The sequence below is a fragment of the Schistocerca gregaria genome, chromosome 1 (assembly GCF_023897955.1).
Source record: "Schistocerca gregaria isolate iqSchGreg1 chromosome 1, iqSchGreg1.2, whole genome shotgun sequence".
Taxonomy (NCBI): Eukaryota; Metazoa; Arthropoda; class Insecta; order Orthoptera; family Acrididae; genus Schistocerca; species Schistocerca gregaria.
In genome coordinates this window covers 1,173,587,263-1,173,614,434 of record NC_064920.1, presented here as the reverse complement: position 1 = coordinate 1,173,614,434, position 27,172 = coordinate 1,173,587,263, and the positions used below count along the sequence as shown (strand labels likewise).

The 27,172-nt window shown below is 40.3% G+C and overlaps 1 protein-coding gene across 5 annotated transcripts in view; it reads left to right on the top strand.

Moving 5' to 3' along the window:
* The window catches only part of LOC126284387 (arylsulfatase B-like), a 174,539-nt gene that overhangs the window by 129,619 nt on the left and 17,748 nt on the right, over window positions 1-27,172 (top strand). For all 5 annotated transcript variants that reach the window (XM_049983298.1, XM_049983313.1, XM_049983289.1 and 2 more), the window contains 2 exons: window positions 17,261-17,396; window positions 17,515-17,957. In XM_049983298.1, coding sequence (XP_049839255.1) covers window positions 17,261-17,396; window positions 17,515-17,957 — 579 coding nt within the window. The remainder of the gene's footprint in view (window positions 1-17,260; window positions 17,397-17,514; window positions 17,958-27,172) is intronic.

Genomic DNA, 27,172 nt, shown 5'->3' with positions numbered 1-27,172 from the left:
CCAATCTTGTCTAGACGTTTGTCGCCGGTACTTGCGAACCATCTGAAATAAAACATGTGGAACATACTATTGGGTCAGATCATTCCTGGTAATCTATATTATATAGTAAATACCATATTTCCAATAGTCAGTCATTAAAGCATAGCAAGAATACTGACTTTGCATGTTTTGTGTATTTTTATTCATCATATAGCCTGAGGCATACTTTGTAATTAATTAGGAAACGTTGGAGTAACGAATACTATTCTATTTACAATTGTATTCAACGTATAATGTACGTGTTCAAAACCCGCAGCAAGGTAAACACATGAGACGATAAGAACGTAATGGTTGGACAAATAGTAGGGGCAAGACGGGGAAGCTTCCCATCTTGCCCCACCCCGTCTTGCCCCCTACCATGCTGTCAGGTTATGTTACGCCTATATGAACACTATTTAGTGAACACTGACTACTTACACAGCAGTTTACTGTTAATAAGACATACTACTCAGTGCTATATATACAGTCTGGACAAATGTTAACAAAACACGTTTTAGGACCTCGAAAGGTGTAAAACATTGCAAATCAGTGTAACAATTGTACGTACCTTGCAAAGCTCACACAAACCACCGTGAAACTAAGGTTCAGCAGTGTCAACACACTGTAGATTATAGCCCACTAACAGTAGTTTATAGCCCTTTCCCATCTTATCCCACCTCCCCATCTTGCCCTGCCTTCCCTATTGTTGCTAAGATTATTGGGTAAGCAACTTTCAGAGGTGTGGACCAGAACAAAACAAGAAAAGATGGGCTCTAAAATGGATATCTTAAGAGCTATGGGCACTTTTCAATAAAATAGGTGTGCTCCATGGTAGCAAAGATGTAAAAGTTCTCATGGCTCTGAAGGTATGCTCTGTAGACATTTTTTCTTTTCTTGGTCCATACCACCACCTCTGAGAGTTTCTTATCCCATACTCTTAGCAACAACTGTACTGGTACAAGTATTTCACTGTGAAAGGTACCAAAACAATTTTGTCTTAATTCATTAGATTTTTCTAACTGCATAACTAAATACATTGTTTAAGAACATCTGAGAGCTACTATCCAGATTTGTTTAAAATGGAACAGTCATAAATCTAATTGCCAGAGGATGAAATACTACACTGATATCATTGGTCTAGTTCTTAGAAACTGTATTTCAGAGAGGGGCTGTAAAATTTATGTATTATACATTTCATTGCATGCAGTATCGCTTTACTGACATTCATCCTCTCCACGTGCTGCTATATAATGAAGTCCCAATGAGGAGAAATGTTCTTCTTATGTGTTTGTGTGTATGTATGGGGGAAGAGTGGGTGGCTTGTTTGGACTACCTGGTGACATGAGTTTTATCCTCATATAGATAATTTCATCCTGAATTTCTTGTAACTGTTTCAGTTAGTTACTTAAATAGTTATTTTCACCCACAATTACAAGCGCCAGATTAATGCAAAGAGAAAAGACAATTGAAAGTCAACTAATTCATTAAACAAGTGTATAATCTTTTTAAATCTAATTTAACTTCCAAAATGTGTAAAATGCTTTTTACAAAATGTATAAAAAAACCAAGTTGTATGGACGTTTTAGAATACATTCATCACATTTAGAAAAGGAAAATGTGTTGTGACTCGCCGATCTTTCAAAGTGCCGCTGCCCAGTTACGCGCGTCCTCTACATGCGGCGCTGTCTGCCAGCCATGCAACACCCGCGTCACCTGAGCGCCCAGCCAGCCAGCGGCCGCTAGACTTGGACTCAGTGCTCATTTGAATGTTGCCGTGTACACTCTTACTTTGCCTACTTGCTCATTGACTTATATGTATTGTGTCATCTTTGAAATATATGTGTTCAACTTGACGTTATATCAATTGGCGATGAGGTAGTGGATTTTTTCTTTTCAACGTTGACCCACAGGTTTCCATAGCGGCATCAAATGCGGGGCGTCTCTTGTCGTTGTCTATACCTCCTTTTCCTCCTTATGACGAGACGGCGGAAGATTGGTCTGATTACGAAAAACGTCTTCGACAGCACTTCTTGGAATTTCACGTCACGGATGAACAAACATGTAAGTCTCTGTTCCTTTCATGGATTTGACCTCAAATGTATCGGCTGTTGTCATAATTGGCTCCTTTGAAAGATCCTGCATCTTTGCTCTTTGCTGAAATGTGCTCACTTCTGTCTGCCAATTTTCAAAAGCAAATGCATGTGGTAGCCTCTCGTGTTGCCTTTTATCGTTGTCAAAAACAACCGAATCAGTCCTATTGTGCTTGGGCTGCTGAACTTCACGGCCTCAGTCGAAAGTGTTGATTTGTTACTGATGTTCACAAAGAATCCTACACCGATTTCATGGTATGGTATGCTATTATCCGGTTGGCACCCAACAAAGAAGTTAGGCAACGTGCCCTTCAGTTGGCAAATCTGACTCTAGATGAAGTCCTATCCATCACGCAGTCTTTTGAAATTTCTCGCGGCGCTTTAGCGCAGATAAAGGCGTCGGGTGACGTCGGGGAAATACAACGTCTGTGCGCTGTTGAGGATGCTTGCGGCTTGTCCCCGCTGGCCGACATGGCCGCAGTACGCTCCCACGCACAGCCTCGGCCTTACTGTAAACAACCCTCTAAGAAACCGCAGCAAAACCCCCGGCAGCTTCCTTCATGTCCGTGGTGTTTTACATAACATTCACTGGAGGATTGTCCCCAACATTGGGCTGTGTGTCACAATTGCAAAGAGAAGGGTCATGTGTCTTCCGTTTGCAAATCTGACCACATACATGATGTTAATGACCGTGGCGCTGATTCTGCTTCTGAGTTGTCTGTCAATTGTATTTCTTCCATTTCAGGGAAGTTATTCCTCACTGTCCAAATACTTCGTCGAGATGTTCGCATGCAGATGGATACTGGTTCTGCTGCCACTATCATCAATTCTCAGATGTATCTTCAGTTGGGTTCTCCAGTCCTGTGACCTGTCACTCGGCAATTATGGACGTACAATAAACAGAAGATTTCTCTTTTGGGATAATTTGATGCTGAGGTATCCAACAAATCCATCGTTCACACTGTTACCATATTTGTGGTCAACCATAGTAAGGCGGAAAAATCTTTTTGGCTTAGTTGCCTTTTGCATTTTTGGGTTCTCCATAGGTGACTCTGTCAATATCGTCTCTGATGCTATTCCTTATGCTCAATTGGATTCCTTATCGATGACATTTTCGTCCCTTTTTTCTCCTGGGTTAGGCCGTATGCAAACGACTTTGAAGCTCGTATCACGCTCAAACCCACTGCTCGGCCTAAGTTTTTTCGGGCTAAGCCCATTCCTGTGGCCCTTCGTGATTGGGTCAAACGGGAGCTGGATCATCTCACTGCTTCAGGGGTCTTGCTTTCTGTCACTTCCAGTGAGTGGTCCTCTCCTGCTGTCATCATTGCCAAGCCAAATGGTGATATTCGTCTCTTTGGTGATTTCAAAGCCACTTTAAATGCTCAATGCCTCATCGACACTTACCCTATGCCCCGACCTGAAGAATTGTTCACTAAACTTGCTGGAGGCCAGTATTTTTCTAAAATTGACTTGTCAGAAGCTTATCACCAATTTCCTCTTGATGCTGCTTCCCAGCAGTTTCTGGCCCTTAACACGCCTCTCGGCCTCTACCAATACCAACGATTGCCATTCGGGGTTGCCAGAACCCCAGCTCTCTTTCAGCAATTCTTGGAACAATTATTGCTCCCTGTCCCTGGTTGTATCAAAAACACAGATGACATTGTCATCACTGGCTCTACCACTGAAGAACATCTTCAGAATCTCCACACACTTTTTCATGTCTCACAGACTGCCGGTCTCAAGTGCAATCTTCATAAATCACAATTTTTTCAGGCATCTATGACGCACTTGGGGTTCCAACTCTCTTGGGATGGTATTCGTCCACTTCAGCAAGGAACTGCAGCCCTTCTTGGGGAAAATAGCACACTATCACAGGTTTTGTACTGTGTGCGCCTTCGGTGGCTCAGCCGTTGCATCGCTGTTGCATAAAAACATGCCTTTTCAGTGGTCCGCGTCATGCGATGCAGCTTTCCAGAAATTGAAGACTATGCTGAAACAGGCCCCGTGCCTGGCTACTTATCGATCTGCCCAACATCTTGTTCATGGCAGGGACGCCTCTCAATACGGAGTCGGTGCAGTCCTGGCACAACATTTTTCTGTCGGTTCTGAACAACCCATTGCTTATGCCTCCAAAACGCTCACTGATGCCTAACGAAAGTATTCTCAAATTGAAAAAGAAGCTTTGGCCATTATTTATGCTCTTCATAAGTTTGGTGTTTTTCTTTATGGATCCAAATTTCATCTTGTTACGGACCACAAACCACTTGTATCTTGTTTCATCCATCAACGTCACTTCCCGACAAAGCTGCACACTGCCTCCAGCGTTGGGCTCTTTACTTGTCTCGTTTTAATTATGAGATTCAGTTTTGGCCGACGGCTCAACATGCGAATGCTGATGCACTGTCTTGCCTTCCCATGGGTCCTGATCTGGGATTCGACAGGAACGAACTTTTGTGTTTCCACCTGGATGTTGCCGAGCAGCGGGTTGTGAACAGGTTCCCCATCACCGGGGACTGGCTGGCAGCTGCTAGGGGTTCTGATCCTACCCTCTACCGGGTTTTATGCTGTATTCTGAAGGGTTGGCCAGATCATCCGTCCACTAAGAAGTCTGATCCATTGCAGAACTACTAAGCTTTGTGCTACCACCTCACAGCTAGGGATGGTGTTATCCTCATTTCCACCAACAATGCTTCGCAGCGTGTTGTGGTACCTGTGTCTTTGCATGCCTTGGTCTTGCGCCTCCTTCACCAAGGGCACTGGGATGTCTCTTGCACAAAATCTCTGGTGCGCTGTCATGTGTATTGGCCCGGCATCGACTCTGAAATCGCACACATGGTCACTGCATGCAGCCCCCATGGGCGACCACAGCCTGACTGAGCTCTTACATGGCAGACAGCCCCGCACGCTACTTCATCTTCTGCGGCCTTCCACCTCACGGCTGCGGGTGCCTTCGCATGGCCGGTTCACTGCCGGTGACCTTGTATGGGTACATGGATATGGCAGGCGGCCAAAATGGAGTGCTGGCCGCATCTCACGACACTGTGGCCAATGGCTGTATGAAATCCAGATGGACACAGGTGTTGCAGTGCATCATTCGGACCAGCTTCGGCCTCGTGTGCCGGCAACTCCTGTTCCGAATGCTGCTACACCACCTTCGGCTCTACCAGATGCTCAGGATCTTGGCATCTCCCATTACTCACAACGCAGCCCTCTCACCATAATCTCGATGCCAGCACAAGAACAGATGCCACCAGGAGACGTTTCCATGCAGGAACCGGATGACCATCATCTGTCGGAGCAACTCTACTCGCCTCCTTCTCCTATGGACGCCAACACATCGCCCATGTCTCCTGTCATAAAAACCGGACTTGCCGCAATGGGCAGATTGGTGCACGGGGCCCCAGCAGATTCAACCCGTAAGTCTCCTGGCATCTCGACCTGTTATCAACGGGACACTTCCGTCTGTACGGAAAGCCTCCTCCTCAAGACTTTACGGCGAGTCAAACAGCACCTATGGACGTTAGCAATCTACAGGCCACCTCCATCAAGACCAGTGCAAAAAATTCAAAGGGGGGGGAAAAGTGTTGTGACTCACTGACCTTTCAAAGTGCCACCGCGCAGTTACACGCGTCCTCCACATGCGGCGCTATCTGCCAGCCATGCAGCAGCCACGCCACCTGAGAGGTCAGCCAGCCAGCGGCCGCTAGACATGGACTCAGTGCTGATTTGACTGTTAAAGTGTACACATGTCTTACTCTGTTTACTTGATCTGTGACTTTCATGTACTGTGTCGCCTTTGAAATATGTGTGTTCAACTTGACGTTATATCAACATGGTATATGAACATGGGAACAGTAAAATTTAATTTCTGTCAGAATTCATATTCTTCAAATCTTCACCATAGATTACTCATGTAAAAACAGGCTGTGTCAGGAGCTAGAAGATAACCCTCATATCAATGTAATGAAACATGCAGTTTTTACACAGTGGAGTTCCTCTTCGTTGCAGTATTAATGCCTTCATCCTCTAAACAATAGCTTACATGACATATGGATAAGAAGTGATGGATTAATTTCCTGGTTTCCATAACCTCCTGACCTAAACTAATAGGCCTTTGTTTGTGGGAGCATTTGAAAGCTCCTATGTATCAAACTTCAGAATAACACACACACACACACACACACACACACACACACACACACACACACACACTATAACATCCCAGCTTCCTCAACCAAATTATAACATTTCAGCTCCTCAACACCAAATTAAAACGTTGCATTAGGAGGTGTCTGCTTCGTGCAAAAGGTCTTGAGTTCATATTGACGACAACAAGCAATTCTTCATTACAGACGTTTATTTACAAAACAGAACTGACAGACTTCACAGACTCAACAACTGACTCTCCGAGCTAACCGCACTGCATATCCGAACTGGCCACTGACAACCCCTAGGTGTATTAATATCTTTCCAAACAATGAGAGTCTTCGACAATGTTTTGTTTACAATACGATAGCAATTCACGACTTAAAACTAAATTAGACATTACAGAATTTTAGTACAGATTAAAGTAAGTAAAAGGATCAGTACATATAAATTCTTACAAGCAAAATTTCCAAATAGATTTTATAACATTTTTCTACCAGCTTCAGGATAACCTTCACCAGATTTGTACCGATGTTTCCAGAAATATCTTGACATTTGATTCTGGATATTTCTTGAGTGATTTAGAACAACTATTTATATGTAAAATGATTTAAATCATGTTTCAAAACGTAAATAAATCTTTTTAGCAATATTTCTTGATACAAATCGTCTTTCGAAATTAGGTTATGAAACAGTTTTCACAAGTTTTCGTATTTTTGCGAGCATAATATAGAATTTCTTCATAGAAAGTTCCAGAAGTGTGCATTAAACGTTCATTTATAGACTTTCTCTTTAGCTGGTGAGTTTTTAAAAGTATCTTGTCCATATTATACGAAATAATTTAGCTCAAAACTGATAATTTATACAATTAATCAGAGCTACAGCAAACTGTGAGTCTTTCTTTTACAAAATGAAATATAATTACAAAATTGAATGAAAATAGGTTACTAACACTAATATATATTTACATTAATTCTATTTTTGTTCTTTCTGTGCAAAATGTCCTAATATTGACACAGTACAATATTTAAACATCACCAAAGTTTCCCTTTACATTTTGCATATCTGTATCGACATCCCCTAAAAGTCTACAGTATCGAATACTTCAATATGTCCCAATATGTCCTGTAATGTTACAACACACACACACACACACACACACACACACACACACACACACACACACTATCTCTTTCAGCTGACATCGGGATAAATGTGACACTTCTGTCTTCTATTCCCTATTTTGAGTCAGTGTCCCTCCGTAGTGTAAGAGATGTATATATGTGTTCCTATGTAAAATGTTACATGAGGCAACATAGTGTTTAAGCCACTTTAATCATATTATGGAAGATCTACATTTGTATCTCCGCCTGCCAGTCCAATGTCATTTTAAAAAAATGAAATCATGTGAACAGGCGTTGGCTACTCCCTGTTGTTACTTTGGTAATGGAAATTTATTGAGGAATATAAATAATTTAAGGCATAAAGATTACAACTCGCGAAACTGTGGTACTGAGATACTTACAGGCACATGAGCAAAACTGAGAACATGCACACACGCACTTATACTGGTATGACTACATAGTTACAGTTGACTGCATTGTGTGGCACAGCAACTCAACTGCTGGCACAATGTGGTTTTCAGGGACAATGGAGCCATACACTTCTTCTGTGGTGTGTGTGTGTGTGTGTGTGTAAGTGTGTGTGTGTGGGGGGGGGGGGGGGGGGGGGGGCGAGCGCGCGTGTGCTCGCGCATGTGTGTCTTCTCCATACGTCTGAAGAAGGCATTCATCCAAAAGTTAGCAATGTTCTCAGTTTCATTTATGTGTTTGACAACAATTTAGCATCTCTACTATTTGATGAGTTGTTACATATACTCCTTAAATTATTTTTAACATTACTTTTTCCTCCAGTGCAATGTCTCTGCCAATTAAAAGTTTTTTCTCATTTTACTATAGATATTCATCTAATCATCAAACTGTTATGACCAGTTTATATTCTCGATAGTGATAAAGACTCCAGTATGGTTCACTCCAAGAATTATTGTGAATTTCTGATCCCATAACAGTCTTTTAACTGCTTCATTCCTTGCAACAAAGATCTTGTGTATTACTCAGTCTGCTTGTTGTGAACTTTCCTCTTTGATCCCATCTACAAAGAGCCACTTAATTGTGCATTTCACATAAAGGATCAACATTTGCATTTTGATAATTGTTACAACTTCCCAACCCACTCATAGTTGGTGTACATGACAAATAATTTGCTCGTGGTTATTGGTATATTAGTGCCACCAAGATAGAGTAACAATCAGTATCATTATTAAAAAGATAGTTCTTACTGATTCCACCACACAGACTTCAGCTAACATCTTTATGCCATGGAGCTACATCTATTTCTACATCCACATCTCCATAGGAACGCTGCAAGCCACCGTAAGGTGTGTGGCTGAGGGTACCCTGAGCCACTACTAGTCACTTCCTTTCCTGTTCCACTTGCAAATAGAGCAAGGGAAAAATGACTGTTCATATGCCTCTGTGTTGTTGTTGTTGAGGTCTTCAGTCCTGAGACTGGTTTGATGCAGCTCTCCAAGCTACTCTATCCTGTGCAAGCTTCTTCATCTCCCAGTACCTACTTCAACCTACATCCTTCTGAATCTGCTTAGTGTATCCATGTCTTGGTCTCCCTCTACGATTTTTACACTCCACGCTGCCCTCCAATACTAAGTTGGTGATCCCTTGATGCCTCAGAACATGTTATACCAATCGATCCCTTTTTCTAGTCAAGTTGTGCCACAAATTTCTCTTCTCTCCAATTCTATTCAATACCTCCTCATTAGTTATGTGATCTACCCATCTAATCTTCAGCATTCTTCTGTAGCACCACATTTTGAAAGCTTCTATTCTCTTGTTGCCTAAACTATTTATTGTCCATGTTTCACTTCCATACATGGCTAAACTCCATACAAATACTTTCAGAAAAGACTTCCTGACACTTAAATCTGTAATGTTAATAAATTTCTCTTCTTCAGAAACGCTTTCCTTGCCATAGCCAGTCTACATTTTATATCCTCTCTACTTCGACCATCATCAGTTATTTTGCTCCCCAAATAGCAAAACTACTACAAGTGTCTCATTTCCTAATCTAATACTCTCAGCATCTCCCGACTTAATTCAACTACATTCCATTATCCTCGTTTTGCTTTTGTTGATGTTCATCTTATATCCCCCTTTCAAGACGCTTTCCATTCCGTTCAACTGCTCTTCCAAGTCCTTTGTTGTCTCTGACAGAATTACAATGTCATCGGCGAACCTCAAGGTTTTTATTTCTTCTCCATGGATTTTAACACCTACTCCAAAATTTTCTTTTGTTTCCTTTAGTGCTTGCTCAATATACAGATTGAATAACTTCGGGGAGAGGTTGCAACCCTGTCTCACTCCCTTCCCTTTTATGCCCCTCAATTCTTATAACTGCCATTCCTCTTCCACTGTATTTCTTTCCCCCCTCCTGTCAATTGTTGCCTTATGCTCTCCCTGAAACTCTGTACAACCTCTGGTTCTTTCAGTTTATCCAGGTCCCATCTCCTTCAATTCCCACCTTTTTTCAGTTTCTTCAGCTTTAATCTACAGTTCATAACCAATAGATTGTGGTCAGAGTCCACATCTGCCCCTGGAAACGTCTTACAATTTAAAATCTGGTTCCTAAGTCTCTGTCGTACCATTATATAATCTATCTGATACCTTCTAGTATCTCCAGGATTCTCCCATGTGTACAACATTCTTTTATGATTCTTGAACCAAGTGTTAGCTATGATTAAGTTGTGCTCCGTGCAAAATTCTACTAGGCGGCTTCCTCTTTCATTTCTTACCCCCAATCCATATTCACCTACTACGTTTCCTTCACTCCTGTTTCCTACTACCGAATTCCAGTCACCCATGACTATTAAATTTTCGTCTCCCTTCACTATCTGAATAATTTCTTTTATTTCATCATACATTTCTTCAATTTCTTCGTCATCTGCAGACTTAGTTGGCATATAAGCTTGTACTACTGTAGTAGGCGTGGGCTTTGTATCTATCTTGGCCACAATAATGCGTTCACTATGCTGTTTGTAGTAGCTTACCCGCACTCCTATTTTTTTATTCATTATTAAACCTACTCCTGCATTACCCCTATTTGACTTTGTATTTATAACCCTGTATTCGCCTGACCAAAAGTCTTGTTCCTCCTGCTATCGAACTTAACTAATTCCCACTATATCTAACTTTAACCTATCCATTTCCCTTTTTAAATTTTCTAACCTACCTGCCCGATTAAGGGATCTGACATTCCACTGTCCGATCCGTAGAACACCAGTTTTCTTTCTCCTGATAACAACATCCTCTTGAGTAGTCCCCGCCCGGAGATCCGAAAGGGGGACTATTTTACCTCCGGAATATTTTACCCAAGAGGACGCCATCATCATTAACCGTACCATAGAGTTGCATGCCCTCGGGAACAATAACGGCTGTAGTTTTCCCTTGCTTTCAACCGTTTGCAGTACCAGCACAGCAAGGCCATTTTGGTTAGTGTTGCACGGCCAGATCAGTCAGTCATCCAGACTGTTGCCCCTGCAACTACTGAAAAGGCTACTCTGCCCCTCTTCAGGAACCACACGTTTGTCTGGCCTCTCAACAGATACCCCTCCGTTGTGGTTGCACCTACGGTACGGCTATCTGTATTGCTGAGGCACGCAAGCCTCCCCACCAATGGCAAGGTCCATGGTTCATTCCTCTGTAGGAGAGCTAATTTATTGTATCTTAGTTTTGTGGTCCTTATACACAGTTCATGATGGTGGCAGTAGAATCATTTGGCAGTCAGCTTTAAATGCCAGTTCTTTAAATTTTCTCAATAGTGTTTCCGGAAATAACATCGCCTTCCTTCCAAGGATTCCCCTTTGAGCTCTCAAAGCATCTCCATAGCACTTATGTGTTGTTTCAACCTACTGGTAACAAATCTAGTAGCCCGCCTCTGAATTGTTTCATTGTCTTCCTTCAGTCCGACCTGGTACGTATCCCAAACACGAGAGTAGTACTCAAGAACTTATTGCACTAGTGTCCTATATGCTGCCTGCTTTACAGGTGAATCACTCTTTCCTATAATTCTCCCAATAAACCGAAGTCAACCAATCATCTTCCCTACCGCAGTTCTCACGTGCTCGTTCCATTTCCTGTCATCCTGCAACATTATGCCCAGTTATTTAAATGACTTTACTGAGTCACGCAGGACACTACTAATAGTGTATCCGAACATTACAGGTTTGTTCATCCTACTCATCTGGATTAACTTACATTTTTCCGCATTTCGTGCCAATTAGAAATTTTGTCTAAATCGTTGTGTATCTTCCTACAGTGACTCAACTTCAACACCTTTTCATCTGCCACCGCATCATCAGCAAACAAGTGCAGATTGTTGCCCACCATGTCCTCCAAATCGTTTGTGTATATAGGGAACAGCAGCACTCCTGTCACACTTCCCTTGGGCACCCATGACAGTACCCTTGTCTCTGATGAACACTCATGTACTGTGTACTTGTATATCCAGGTATGATACTCCAAGAAAAACAGTAAATGACTAGAATTAATGACATTGGTCATAGATATTGGCGTGAGCATGAAAAATGATGCACAATGAGATCATGGAATTTTGCAAGTTGCATATCTAACAGCGTCCAGGGGCAACAAAAATTTAATTTTCAGTGTTTCATGTAATTATTGACGAAAAAATGCTTCATAATCTACTAGCTAAGCGGAATAATGTGATACTAAAGGTATAAACAAAAAGACAGATATTAAAGTTAGAAGCTTTGTACATATCTTGAGGAGTGTAACTCATGGTCCCCAAATTACCCAGATTATATTAATCAGTATTTAAGAATGAGAGAACTTCATGACTTCCAACAAACTTTATACATAATTTTAAACATGTTTGGAATTTTTGCTTGCTGACGCCCCTCACAAAATAATGAAAGAAAAAAGTTTATTGCTTACTACATTTTTGCTATTCAGGCCGTAAAACTTCAGCATAAAGTATGATGTTTTAATTTATTACTTCTTTAATACTAAATCTATTCAGAAATTTTGTTTTGGTTTTGATTTTTTACTCGTTTGTGGGTGAATAATCTGAAATTAATAAAATAAAGATAATGAAGGTTCTATGCTTATAACCATAAATGTTTTACATATTTAACACATTAACTCATTTAAAGTAAGTAGATTTCTTAAACTGTTTTTACTTGGGTATTTGATTCTGTAAAGAATTGCTGATGCGGAGGGGGTGCTGTTACTGGGTTTTGTAGTTATTTTGGGGTGGTGTAATTTTACCTGGGAAAGAAGAGTATTATTGGAGCTATTCTGAGGATGATATATATCTGGGATCCTTATCAGGCTAGAATGACAGGAAAAATGGAATGAAACTATGAAGAAGAATTATGTGATTTATTTATATGCATGGGCAACCTTAAAGATTAATAAGAATACTTGAAACTCTGATGGAAAAGTGTTTACATAACTACCTCATTTTGATCACTGTGATGTAATGTGAGAAATTGGGGCACATACGGAAATGTAAAGCCAGCTCCACTCCTCACCTCCACTCAGGGTGTGGTATTCATTAACTGATTCTCATAGCAGTTGTCTTCGCTGTATGCCAAATGCCAACTTAGTAAATGCTCCTCAGAGCATGTAATCCTATCCCCCCTTCTATCAGTTTGTAAGGTATTAGAATTATGGAAAGGGATAGCTTACCACTAGGTCATGTATAACTGTTCCTGACCATGTGGCTACACCAACCTACACTGTGCCAGTAATTGATCAAGCTGTTCATTAAATCTAGTGGAAAGATAATTCAAATGGAAGATGTTATAGAGGTTGCTGCATTGTTGAGCATAACTAAACAAGATTTGTCTGCAGAGTTTCTATCACAAACACACACATCTGTCACAAAATCCACAATAGTTTTTCTCTCACTCTCTCTTTAATATTTAGCTCGTGAGAGGAATAAATTGAACACAGTGTATTTTTGTCTTCTTTGGAACAGACTAGTGACAGTTTGTTTACTCGTTCAAAGGTTATTACTCTTTGTAACTGATTCTTTTAACAGTTGATGGTATTGCATCAATAAGAAAATAAAGTTTTTTGATATAGCATTTTGGTAGCCTTTGGTCTATTTAATTTTGTAGCGAATACACAGGAGCACTACAAAGTAGTGATCGATCCCACAAAAATATGAAAATACACAGGCAGGGATGCAAAGCTAAACAATATCTTCAGCACAAGAGGTGAGTTGGATTCAGACTATAGTCAGCTATTGGACCTACAGAATGATTTATAGAGGTGGAAAAAAGAACTCCAATTGGCTACAAAGGTACAGGAAAATTCATTGATGAGTCCATCTACAGCAGCCAACAGCAGAATTATAGTTGTCAGAAAGGTATGAATGGAGCAGTTATTACCAGAAAAATCAGAACTTTGGTTCACAAAGCTTGAACTAGCATTTGCGCAAAACAAGATGACCAATGAGCACACGGAATTTGCAGTGGCAGTGAATGGACTATTGTGTTGTATTTATTGCTCCTGTTATCTACAAAGCAGCTTATGCATAAGACATTGGACAGGTCAAGTTATAAGTACACAGGTCAACGTCATTCCTTGGTGTACTTATTTAAGGTTACAATAATACACTTAAGGCATAAGTATTTATATAACCATATTCTAAATTTAAATATTCTTCAGTGGAGTAAAAAGCAGTGATGCTGTAAATATGACTTGAGAGATTTTCCAAAGGTATTGACCTCAGTAATAGCTTTTATGTTTTCAGGAAATTTGTTATAAAGCTTAACTCCCATGTGAAAAATACCTTTTTGGCACATAGCTGTGCTGACTTGGCTTATATGTAAGTTTGTGTTTTGTCTGGTAAAGTGATCATGTATAGCAGTCTTTTTGCAGTCTACCGTCTGTACCTAATACAGTTATTTTAAAGAATAAAAGGGTTTCCATAATGTTTACATATGGTAATGGAGGAATGCCAGATTTCTTAAACAGAGGTTTACAAGAGTCTCTAGGCTTGCACTCCTTTTTTGTAATTTAAAAGTGCTATTAGCTGTTTTAGAGTTTCTCAAGAAAGTGACCCCTATCTACAACAAGAATAAAAGTAGGCATGATGTGCATTCATTACTGTTTTCTCACAACGGCATGATTTTAGTGAGCGAAGGAGACTAAAAGCTAGGTTGGCTATAGGTGCAGATGTAATACTACAATTGCCACAAGATCAGCAATATACAACTCTAAAGAGGGTGTTAGTCAGTGGAGTATGCAAACCATCAAATACAGTAAGTGCTGAATAATGAGAAAATAGGAGACATTACACCCTCTGAAATATTGATGGCATTCACAAGACATTGTAGAAGAAACAAGCACCAGATGTGATGCTGCGGCACATCTGGATGGACAACTGCTGGAGGCGATAAAGTCAGCAGTGGAAATGTGTGAAAAGGATTATGTCTACGCAGGGACTGCAGTAGCAGACAAAGTTTATGCAACATTAGGACAGTGCACACACAGCATGCCTAACAATGGTTACCAAGGAAATCGTTACACAAGAGATTGCAGCTATCCAAAAAGGGCAACAATTGGACATACCCAAGTGGCATCAGCAGTTGATAGTAGGTGCAGTGGACCACGAGAACCAGCAAGAGTGCCTTATACAGAGAGGCGATTACAGTGAGGGATGCAACAGGGTGAGTCATCTAATGAGCTTATCAAAACCTTTACAGCAGTTATATGTAAAGGACGTGAAATCATATCATTACTACCTCATCTACTCTGGGTCAGATGTCAGCACATCACAATTTGGTGAGATGCAGCTGCAACCTCACCAATAAGCCTCATAGCAGCAATTAGTTTACCAGTATTGACATACGGAAGTCATGAAGTGGAGGTTGATCTATGTTTTCGTAAAAAGTGTAGATGGTAATTCATGCTAGCAGAGGTGGCAGAGCCTATATTAGGAGCAAACATTCCTAGTCAAAAAAGGACTGAGATCAGTCTCAGCACCACTCAGACCAGGAAAGATGGAGAAGGTCCCAGGTTTCTTAGGCTGAAACACGTTAAATACCATGGGCTAAACACACAGTTTGGTGTTGTGGAAGGATAGTGGTGGTACCATGTCACCCATATAATGGGTGCCACACAACACGGTGCATTATATTAGGAGCATGCTTGAGCATACAGACTTACAGCAGCTGAGAAGGTTAGTGCCAGACTGATTTGTGGTCGCAAAAGCAGAGTTTGTTGGCATGCTGCAAAAGGGTGTGATACAAATGTCCACTGTTGTTAGCATGCCTATTTTTTAAAATGTGCTTACATGAAGTTCAAAGATTTGTGTGCAATGAATACTTGATGTTTGTGTGTGTAAAAAAATGCATATGACTTCAGTGAATGAAAGTATGTAAAATAAGCTAACTTTCTGATGCTTTTATCACCAAAATCAGCAATTATATGTAGAGCAAGCATTTGAGAAGATTTGTAATATGTAATTTTCAGTTCTGATCAGTATGCACATCCCACAATATCGATCAATCAATTTTACATATTTTCTTCCCCTTTGCTTTGATCTGTTCAGAACTGAATTAACTATGGTTTTTTTAAGTGATAGCCATTTATCAATCAATAACACTTAAAATATTTTGGTTATTGCTCATTCTGTTGTTGCAGCTCGGTTGGAGTTGACTATGATGCATCATCAGCAAAGAGCACAGTTTCTGCTTTATCAGTTACACATCATTCACATATAGCAAGAACAGGAAAGGTTCTAGAATTGAACGCTGTGGAGTGACAGTAGTAATTTGTCCCCATTCAGAATTAGATTTGTGATGAGAGTTCCACAAGTTATCCTAACAAGACATTTTGCTTCCTATTAGTTAAATATGAAATAAACCACTTACTCAGTATACCTTAAAAACCACAAACTTTAGGCTTCTCCAAAAGAATGTTATGATTTGTACAGTCAGTTATCTTAGACAGATCACAAAAAAGTTGCTATAGATGAAATATTGTCAATCAGATATTTTAATACTTGTAACTGAAATGGGGAATGGCATGTTCACTGGAGAAGTCTTTCTGAAATACAAATTGTGGCTGACTCGGTATATTTTATTTTTATGTATCCTCAGCCTTTCTTAAATACATGATCTTTACCAAATTTTTTGAGAATGATGTTTATGGCTAACAGTTTGATAGTTATTAATATCTGTCCTATTACCTTCCTTAATGAGGGGTCTAACAATGGCATACTTTAGTCTGTCTGGAAATACACCTTTTGAAATTTCTCTATTTCTGTAGTATTTGGAAATTCAGTTCTCCCATTTCTACCTTTTTGGATGGGGAGGGTAGTCTGAACAAGGAGTCCCTCTGACATGGGTAATTATGGGAATTCTGTTGTGCAACTGTGTTCTTCCCCACTTCCGAATATCTACTCTCTCAGCCCTTAAATCTGCTAACCTGTCTGTCCCATTCTGATTAAGGTGTAGGTCATATTTGATGTACTCCCATCTTCCAATAGCACAAACTTAGATAGCTCCAATGCGAGCTCTCTCTGAATCTTACAGCTATCCTCTCAGTTCCCAGTAAACTTACTGCATAGTATTCAGTTCTTCTGATCATAACATGAACATTCATCACCACTAGCTGTCTGAATTTGCAGGCTAGCAAGGAGAATCTGCATGTGCAGTATCATTTGCTTCTTCTAACTAACTAATGTGTTTCTCCGTAAAAAAATGTATTGGTTCGAAGCAACAAATGCATCCACCACATAACTTCCTCTTCCTATCATTCAGTATTATCCAAAACAAGAAACAACGTATTCTAGGTGGTAAATAATGTTTATGACTATTTTCATTTAGTTTAGCAAAGATTGTTTTTACAATTATTGTTATTTCATTGTAAATAATAAAATCATTGACACATTTTCAGACAAAATTCACTCTGTTTGAGGGTGGCGTAAGAACTGTTGCAGCTTTGTGGACTTCTAAACTAAGACAAGCAGGCAGCATTAGTGACATCTTTGTTCACATTACAGACTGGTTGCCAACACTTTACAGTGCTGCAGGTATGTATTGGACAGATTTTTCATTTAGAATTTTTAGTGTTACTAACAAATATTTTTGTTCCTTCTGTAAGGGTATGACTGCCATTCTTTCTCATAAAAAATAACATTTCATTGACAGGAGGCAATTTGTCAGATTTGGGGCCAGTGGATGGTGTGAATCTTTGGCCATGGCTAGGAGCTAGCAATAGTACACACATTCCCAAAGGGCCCCCACCACGTGTAGGGATGCTGCTCAACATAGATGAAATTTTAGGACTTGAAGCAATTATTCATGGCCGCTGGAAGCTTACACGTGGATCATTTCATAATGGTCAATATGACAGTCACTCAGGACAAACAAGTCAACAGCCCGATGGATTGGACTCTATTGCAAATGCCTTATCAGGATCTGCTGCACATGCTTTAGCAGCAGCTGGAATATCTGGACCGACAACGAGGGCCCAAGCATTTGCAGTACGCTCACAGGCAACTATCAACTGCCAAAAAGAAATGTCTTTTTTGCCTACAAATCTTACAGGAACACCATTATGTTCTAGTAACTACTGTCTCTTCAATATTTTTGTGAGTATTATGTTATTATTACAAGTTTCTAAGTTTTATCTAGATCTGAAAGTTATTGTTCTGTACCAGCTATTTTGTGTGTGTGTGTGTGTGTGTCTGTGTGTGTGTGTGTGGGAGGAGGGGGGGGCACGCACACGCAGATAGGGTTGGGGGGTGGGGGTGAGGGTTGCAAACAAGCTCACTGGTTTCATTTTCATTGAATGTGTATTCGACATACATCTTTATGCAAAACCAGTAAGCACACATGTATTCTAAAAGTGTGGGAAGATGTATAAGGCAGTCAGAGCTATGTTTTTGTACAAAGAGAAAAAAGTCATAATTATTAATAGTTACAAATACATACCAAATTTCTTGGGAACAGCTCTGTTATTTTTTTTTATTTCTGAAAAAGACATTATTAGCTGGGAAGACATTAATACTGCTTTGTTGTGGACAATTCATATAGTTGTTCAGATTTTCTGTAGACCCCAGTTTCACTCAGGCACAAATAAATCTCTTCTTCTTCTTCTCATTATTATTATTATTGCTGTTATTGTTACTATTTGACAAACACTGTGCATTGCTTCTTAATGGAATATAGAAAATACATAATTTTGTTTCAAAAGGAGAAGACATTTATTTTGCTTCTTTTTACACTCCAAAAATTGTACATACAATTTCCAAACATCACTCTCCTGTAACAGTTTGGGAAACAAATTCTTTAAGGCATCCATGAAATTAATTTTCCCAGCTCTGCCTTGATGAACATGAGGGAGGAGTAGATGAGTGAGTTCTTGCTGTGTGACTGTTGGTCTGAGGCAAGTTTTAATTTCGCAAAAAGTGATGAATGATCTCTCACATGATGCTGTAAGTACTAGAAATGTCATAATCAGATTCATGACGTGACAAACTTCTTGAAACAGTTTTTAACCCTACCATGTTCAACACTAAACCGTCTTCAAGTAGAGGATACATTACGTGGTGATATATGTACCACTCATAATGTTTGGCAGTATTTTGAGCTGTGCATAAAGCCTATCTAGGTTAAAGTATTCTGCATGTATTTTAAGCAACTCTTCCATATGTTGTGTAGATGGAGGACTTGTTTGGGAGGATATAAAAATTAGCTTTTCAAGATGGGATAGTCATTTTAGATTCTCTTGGTTAAAACTTTGATAAATATTATACAGAAAGAGATCAAGAATTTCAAATTTTTTTAAGTCTCCATTCATGAGTCAGTTCTTCAAGAATGTGTCTCGGGTATTTTCTCTTAACTATGATACATTTGAGTATTTAAGTTTTAGGTTCTTAGAATAATCTTTGGCTTTCTCTATCATCTGCTTCCACTGATCTAAGGGTCACAAGAGCTGCTTTTAGAACATCTACGTGATGTTTCTTTCTGGTTGCACTAAAATTTGCTTTCTATAAGATCTGTCCAGTTCTTAACGGTATCAAAAGAATTCAGTAATGACTGTCGTTTAAAAATAGTCTCAAACCTTTTGAACTACATCCCATAGCCCAATAGGGTTGGCCATATATCATTTTTATTTGAACTCTGTGTGCTCAATACTCCACACACAGATTTTTGGATCCAGTCATAGTTTTTCGTAGAATGTTTCAAAGATTTACTCTTAAATGCTACCTGATCAGATGCAGTGGTATCAGCCATTGAACTTCAGATTTGGTATCACCTCCTTGACACCATATGGTAGCACAATATCTGCAGACATGTTTTCCATTTTTGTGGATCCTAGAATTATATTTGAGATGTGTTTCACAGTTACCAGGACATTGCACAATGGATCACAGTTTCTTGAAACTTCCTGTTGTGGAATGAATATTGCAGTGTCTGTAACAGCTCTTTGGCTGGCCTTCAAGAAGAATTTCCTTCACAACCTTGATCTGTCCAGATGTATTAATTGCACCATCAACACAGTAGGTCCGCAGAAACTCCATTCCCAGTGACAGTCTTAGAAAGATGTCTGTAACAATAGTTACAATTGTTTCTGCTGTGGAGTGTGGTGGATAGTATAAATATAGAAAAAGTTCTTTTACTCTGACCATCTTAGGGTTGACACAACATACACAAAAAGTGGATGACCCAACATACATGATGAATGAAATGCTCCAGGGTATCCATTCTATTGTTGAACATGTCATAATTCTGTAAAACGGAGAATTTTTCATTTGCTGCATACTGTATTGCTGGATCATGTGAGCCATAATTTTGAGAATTTCATTTTATATCACTGGGGCCAACTCTTTGTTATGGGACCTAAGCAAAATTTTCAGGTCTGAACACTGTTTTCCTTTCATTAAGAAGTGTCATGAAGATTTCAGCAGACATTTCATGAACTGTCACTGGGTTTTATGTTTGACGTAGAAATGTGACTCAACTTACAGTTACTAGTAAAGCAATTCTAGCTTTATTTGGATTGCCATAAATTGTTGCATGACTTGGGAGATGGCAGGTGTGCTATGTTCATCTTGCTGAATAACTGAAATGACTGTCAATGAAATAGATTCTCCTCATGTATTCTGAACTTTTCTGTGGAATTTTTTCAATTACAGAAACCTTTAAGTAAAACTGGTCTTCTATTGCTCACTGTAAGGATTGATTTAATGTGATCATAACAGAGAACACTGTCCTTCTTTTCTTCATAATACAGGGTGATTCAAAAAGAATACCACAACTTTAAAAATGTGTATTTAATGAAAGAAACATAATATAACCTTCTGTTATACATCATTACAAAGAGTATTTAAAAAGGTTTTTTTTTTTCACTCAAAAACAAGTTCAGAGATGTTCAATATGGCACCCTCTAGACACTTGAGCAATATCAACCCGATACTCCAACTCGTTCCACACTCTCTGTAGCATATCAGGCGTAACAGTCTGGATAGCTGCTGTTATTTCTCATTTCAAATCATCAATGGTGGCTGGGAGAGGTGGCCGAAACACCATATCCTTAACATACCCCCATAAGAAAAAATCGCAGGGGGTAAGATCAGGGCTTCTTGGAGGCCAGTGATGAAGTGCTCTGTCACGGGCTGCCTTGCGGCCGATCCATCGCCTCGGGTAGTTGACGTTCAGGTAGTTACGGACAGATAAGTGCCAATGTGGTGACGCTCCATCCTGCTGAAATATGAATTGTTGTGCTTCTTGTTTGAGCTGAGGGAACAGCCAATTCTCTAACATCTCCAGATACTGTAGTCCAGTTACAGTAGCACCTTCGAAGAAAAACGGACCAAAAACTTTATTGGCTGAAATGGCACAGAAAACGTTCACCTTAGGCGAGTCACGTTCATACTGAGTTGTTTCCCGCGGATTCTCAGTGCCCCATATACAGACATTGTGACGGTTGACTTTCCCGTTAGTGTGGAAAGTTGCTTCATCACTAAACACAATCTTTGAAACGAAAGATTCATCTGTTTCCATTTGAGCAAGAATAAAATCACAGAAATCGATTCTTTTAATTTTATCAGCCGCAGACAGTGCTTGAACCAATTTCAGACGATAAGGTTTCATAACTAACCTTTTTCTTAGGACTCTCCATACAGTTGACTGTGCAATTTGCAGCTCTCTGCTAGCTCTGCGAGTCGATTTTCCTGGGCTGCGAACAAATGCTTGCTGGATGCGTGCTACATTTTCATCACTCATTCTCAGCTGTCCAGAACTTTTCCATTTGCACAAACACCCATTCTCTGTATACTGTTTATACCAACGTTTAATACACCACCTATCAGGAGGTTTAACACCATACTTCGTTCGAAATGCACGCTGAACAACTGTCGTCGATTCACTTCTGCCGTACTCAATAACACAAAAAGCTTTCTGTTGAGCGGTCGCCATCTTAGCATCAACTGACGCTGACGCCTAGTCAACAGTGCGTCAAGCGAACAAATGTACAACTAAATGAAACTTTATAGCTCCCTTATTTCGCCGACAGATAGTGCTTAGCTCTGCCTTTTGTCATTGCAGAGTTTTAAATTCCTAAAGTTGTGATATTCTTTTTGAATCACCCTGTATAGCCATGGATAAGGCACAAACCATTCCAGGTTACTAGATCTTCCATTCCTTCACGGAAACTTTTGACAGAACGGGAAAGGAGAAATTGTACTTTTAATTATAAGATATTTGATTTTATTTGTAAAACAGTGAAAAATTCAGGATGGAATGTGACAATATTGTGAAAAGGATAGTTTCAACTCACTACTTAGCAGAGATGCTGAGTTACAGATAGGCATGACAGAAAGACTTGTCAGTAAGTGAGCTTTCACTTAACAAGGATTCATTAGAAAGAAACAAAACACAAACACACACACACACACACACACACACACACACACACACTCACACTCACACTCACACGCACCCACACATGCACGCTCGTAAATGCAACTAACACACACACATGACCACAATCTCTGGCCTTGTTAACTTTGCAGACTTTCTTAACCTCAAACTTTGTCCCACCATCATTTCCCAAATCCCTCAACATGCAAAATACCTCACATCCAAAGAAAGAACTACAATCTACCATCTAAAAACTGATCCCATCCTTGTAATCCTATGTGCTGACAAACATTCCATCACTATTATTTCGAACAGCAAGGATTACCTGGCAGAACAACTCTGCCTGCTGTCATATTCATCCACCTAAAAACTCCTCCACAGTGACCCCATTCCATAAATCCAGCCGGATCCTCAGTCTCTCCTCAAAATCCTTCGCCCCACCGCAGAACCTCTCCCTGGAGCCCATCATCCTCTTCACCCCTACCATTCCCTGCACTCCTACCTTTTACCTGCTTCCTAAAATCCCTAAACTCAACCACACAGGACACCCCATTGTGGCTGGCTACTGTGCCCCCGCCCCTCCCCAGCCCCCTCCCCCGAGAGAATCTCTGCTCTCATACATCAACACTTTCCGCCTGTTACCCACAACCTCTCGAGGGAGGTTCGAGTCCTCCCTTGGGCATGGATGTGTGCGTTGTTCTTAGCATAAGTTAGTTTAAGTAGTATGTAAGTCTAGGGACTGATGACCTCAGTAGTTTTTTCCCTTAGGCATTCACACACCCATCACATGGTGCCCTGCTAATCACTATTGATGTCACTTTCCTTTACAGTACCGTCCCTAATGCCCATGGCCTTAACATATTGAACACTACCTTTCCCAATGCCTGATGGATTCCAAACCTACAACCTCCTTCATAGTCACCGTGACCAACTACATCCTCATCCACAACTATCTTCTCCTGTGAAGACATTACCTACAAACAAATCTGGAGTACAGCTATAGCTAATGAGGATCTCCTATAAAGGGCAATTTGCATAATGTGCAAAGCAAATTGTAAAGAAAATGATTCACTTAATGAGTTATGTTTCACACAACAAGTGATGAGTATTTAGTGTGATGTCACCAGCCGTTCATTGGCGGCAGAAGAAACATTTAACAATATGAACACCTGTTGTTGTTTGCAGGGGCATATGAGCAATGTCTGTAGTTCATATTGCAATATGGGTTTAGTGCTCTTTCTGCTACCGTCTTAGTGCAGCTAGTGATCACACATTTTTCTGAACTTGTGTTCACACAATATTTCTCTGTGTGCAAATATTAATAACCTTCATAGAAATCTCCCCAAAGATAAAGCCACATGAAGATGACCATAAGTGAAAGAAAATTACCTTAGAAATGGAATGTAAAATCATTGAAAAACACTAACCTGGTGTGAGCGTTGCATATACAGTCAGTCTACATCAACTGTTTGCACTATTTTCAAGAACAAAGACAAAGTAGAAGGTATAGATGCTTCAAACAGAGTGACAAGAGTATCTAAAAATCTTTTCATATTCTGGATTACCATCAAAAAGTTGCTCCTTATATGGATAAATAGAAAGCAATTGCAAGGTGACACTATTAACGAGAACATCATTTGTGAGAAGGTGAGAATGATATTCGCCGACCTCATTAAGAAGATGCTAATATCATCAGTGGCTGAAGAAGTGTTTAAGGGAAGCTGTCGATGGTTCAAGAAGTTTAAGAGAAGAACTGGCAGAGAACTTCATCAGCAACTTCAAGATGCTCATAGATTCTGACGGTTACCTTCTGCAATAGATTTTTAACTGTGACAAAACAGGTCTACTATGGAAAAAGATGCCGAAGCATACCTTCTAACTGCAGAGGAGAATGCATTGCCTGGTCACTGGCAAATGAAAGACCATCTTACACTGGTATTCTGTGCAAATGCAAACAGTGATTTGAAAATTAAACAACTGCTTGTTTACCATTCAGAAACTCCATGAGCCTTAACAAGGTGTAAAGTCCAGAAGAGCAGGCTAAATGTGATGTGGAGGTCCAACAACAAAGCGTGGATGACACATGACCTTTTTTGTGATTGGATCAATGAAGTGTTTGGTCCTTTTGTGAAAAAATCTGACTGTCTTTGAAGAATTTCTTTCATCAAGATCCAGTTTCTGGCTCACAACACCACTCCGTTACTTCAGCATATGGACCAGCAGATGATTTCTAACTTTAAGAAGATCTGCATTAAAGCACTCTTCGAGCATTGCTTTGAGTTGCCTGAAGCTACCAGTCTAACACTCTGAGAATTTTGGAAATAATCACTTTGGCATTATGCCTGTGTCAAGATGATCCAAAAGGCATGGAGGGGGCTACCACGAGAACTCTCACTTCAGATTGGAAAAAGCTTTGGCCAGAGTGCATTGTCGAATGTGACTCTGAGGCATTTGAGTCAATTGTGGAGCCTGTAGTCAACAAGATTGTTTCTGTGACCAAGAGCATGAGTCTAGAAGCGGATAACAATAATATTGATGGGCTTGTGGAAGATCACAGCCCAAAAAAGACCACTGAAGAGCTTATGGAGTTGCAGTGTGTTTCACAGCAGGAAGGTATGAAGAGGAGCTCTTCAGAGGAGGAGGAGGAGGAGGTGGTGGTGGTGGTAAGAGCAAAGCAACAGTCTTCTACTGCAACAAGAGAAAAGCCGTAAGTATGGGAATCGGTTGCATCGTACATTGAAAATCATCACCCCAATAAAGCAATGACTATGTGCTCTACAAATTTATTTGATGATAATGATGTATCACATTTTGTCAAGTATTGAAGCAATGGAGTAAGAAATGGCCATAGATACCTCCCTAGTAAAAGATAATTAGTTATGTCTCGTGAATAATAAGTACATAATACTGTATGTATAATTTTCTTTGAATAAATGGCATGAATAATATTAAACTTAAAGTACTTCTGTATGGAAATACATTACCATATCTTACATCAATTTGTATGGGACAAATTGTTTCACATAATAAGTGTTTTACACTACAAGTAATACAAGTAATATTCTGGAATGAATTATGCTTGCTATGCAAGGTTCCACCGTATTATACAGTCCCGTAACCCTCCTGACCTCAACCTTCATTAATCATTGTCCCAACCCATCAGGCCCCTTCCTTGTTCCCATTCCAGCACCACACAGCCCTCTATTCCATCAATGCACTAACAGTCTTTTTACGTCTCTCCTTTTCTGCTACCCTCCCCCCCCTCCCCCCATTCTCTGTCTAACATCCCAACTACTTCAAGCTGCCCTACCATCTCTCTACCTCGGCCCTGTATTATCCTACAAGCAGCACTTTACTGCCTCCACCTTTTACCCTGCTTTCCCTCCCCCTCCTTGCCCCAGTGTCAACCTTACCCCAATCACCCGGATGCTTCTTCCATCATGCATTGCTACTTGCTGTCTGGCATCAGTAACCAGAGACTGTGGTCAAGTTTGTGTGAGCTGTGTTTGCATGTCGTCTATTTCTGGTGAAGGGCTGTTCACTGAAAACTTCACTTATCTGTGATTCAGCACCTCCGCTACATCGTTAGTAGCAACTATACTTTTCGTAATATTGTTAATATTATTTGTCAAATATTGGCCTCCCAAATATGTCAGTCTGATTCAATCATGAGCAAAAATGGCTGTTCACCAAAATACAGGGTGAGTCAAAAGTCCTTGGACACCTTCGTAAGTTGGAAGATTAAAGGGAAAATTGAAATGTGATGATGGGAACATAGGTTTGATGTGGGACTGCAACTTTTGGAGTGAATGTCATTCATGGCCGCCATCTTTAAATCCGCCATTTTGGATTCAAATCATGTTTTTCAATGTGAAGTGGGGTGTATGACACATCAAATAACTCGCTTGAGCGCTGGATTTTAGTGGTGTAAATTGTTTTGGTCTATCTTGTACAATTTAGAGGATATTAAAGTTCACTGTTGGGAAATTACCTTCATACCGACTGCTACAATACATGTTCTACGTGTTGTCCATCCCGTGCCATGCCCAACTGTAGTCGTCGCAACCACTCTGACTGCACACGGAGGAGAGTGTCTCCTGCAATTTGGTCACAGGCGTGTTGTATGCGTTCCTCCAGGTGTCCCAAATCATGGATGCTCTCAGCATACACTAACCCAGTTCGGATTTGTGTCACTCCAGTATCGACAATTATGTCGATTAATCTCCCTGTTCAAAGTGAAATATGCCTCGACGCTGAACAGTATGCCCTTGGCAAACGAAGGATCCAGTTTGTGTTGTTCAGTAGCCCACAGGCAGAACTCCAACCAGCGATCAGGGTCATCCTCGTTGAGTCGATGTTGCATCTACAGCTTGTAAGGATGCCACTTATTGGTGTGCAATATCCGGACAATGGAGGTTTGGCGTATTCCGCATGCTAGCGCCACACAATGGGTACTTCATTTAGGACTTTTCACAAATGACGCAACAACCGCACTTACAGTTTCCTCATTGGTGGCAGTCCTTGGTCGGCCACTACGTGCCCTATCGTGAACAGAGCCTGTCTCCTGGAATATGGTGATCACGTGAGCCACCGTGCTGTGTGATACCAGTTCTCTGACTGGGCGCCGTCTGTTGTAATCAGCTGCTATTGTTCAGTAGCTGTGTTCTGCTGATATAAGGATGATTTTAATCTTCTGTTCACATGTCAAGCCAATTTTAGATCACCTGGAACAAAGAGAGAAATGAGTCGGTATCAAGGTAACTTTGAACATTAATAACTTCTAAAGTGTACAAGGTAGACAAAAACAAATTACACCAATGAGTTCCAGAGCTCAGGCGAGTGTTATTCGATGTGTCATACATCCCCCTTCCCATAAAAAAAAAGACTTGAATCCAAAATGGCAAATTTCAAGATGACGGCCATGAATGACATTCACTCC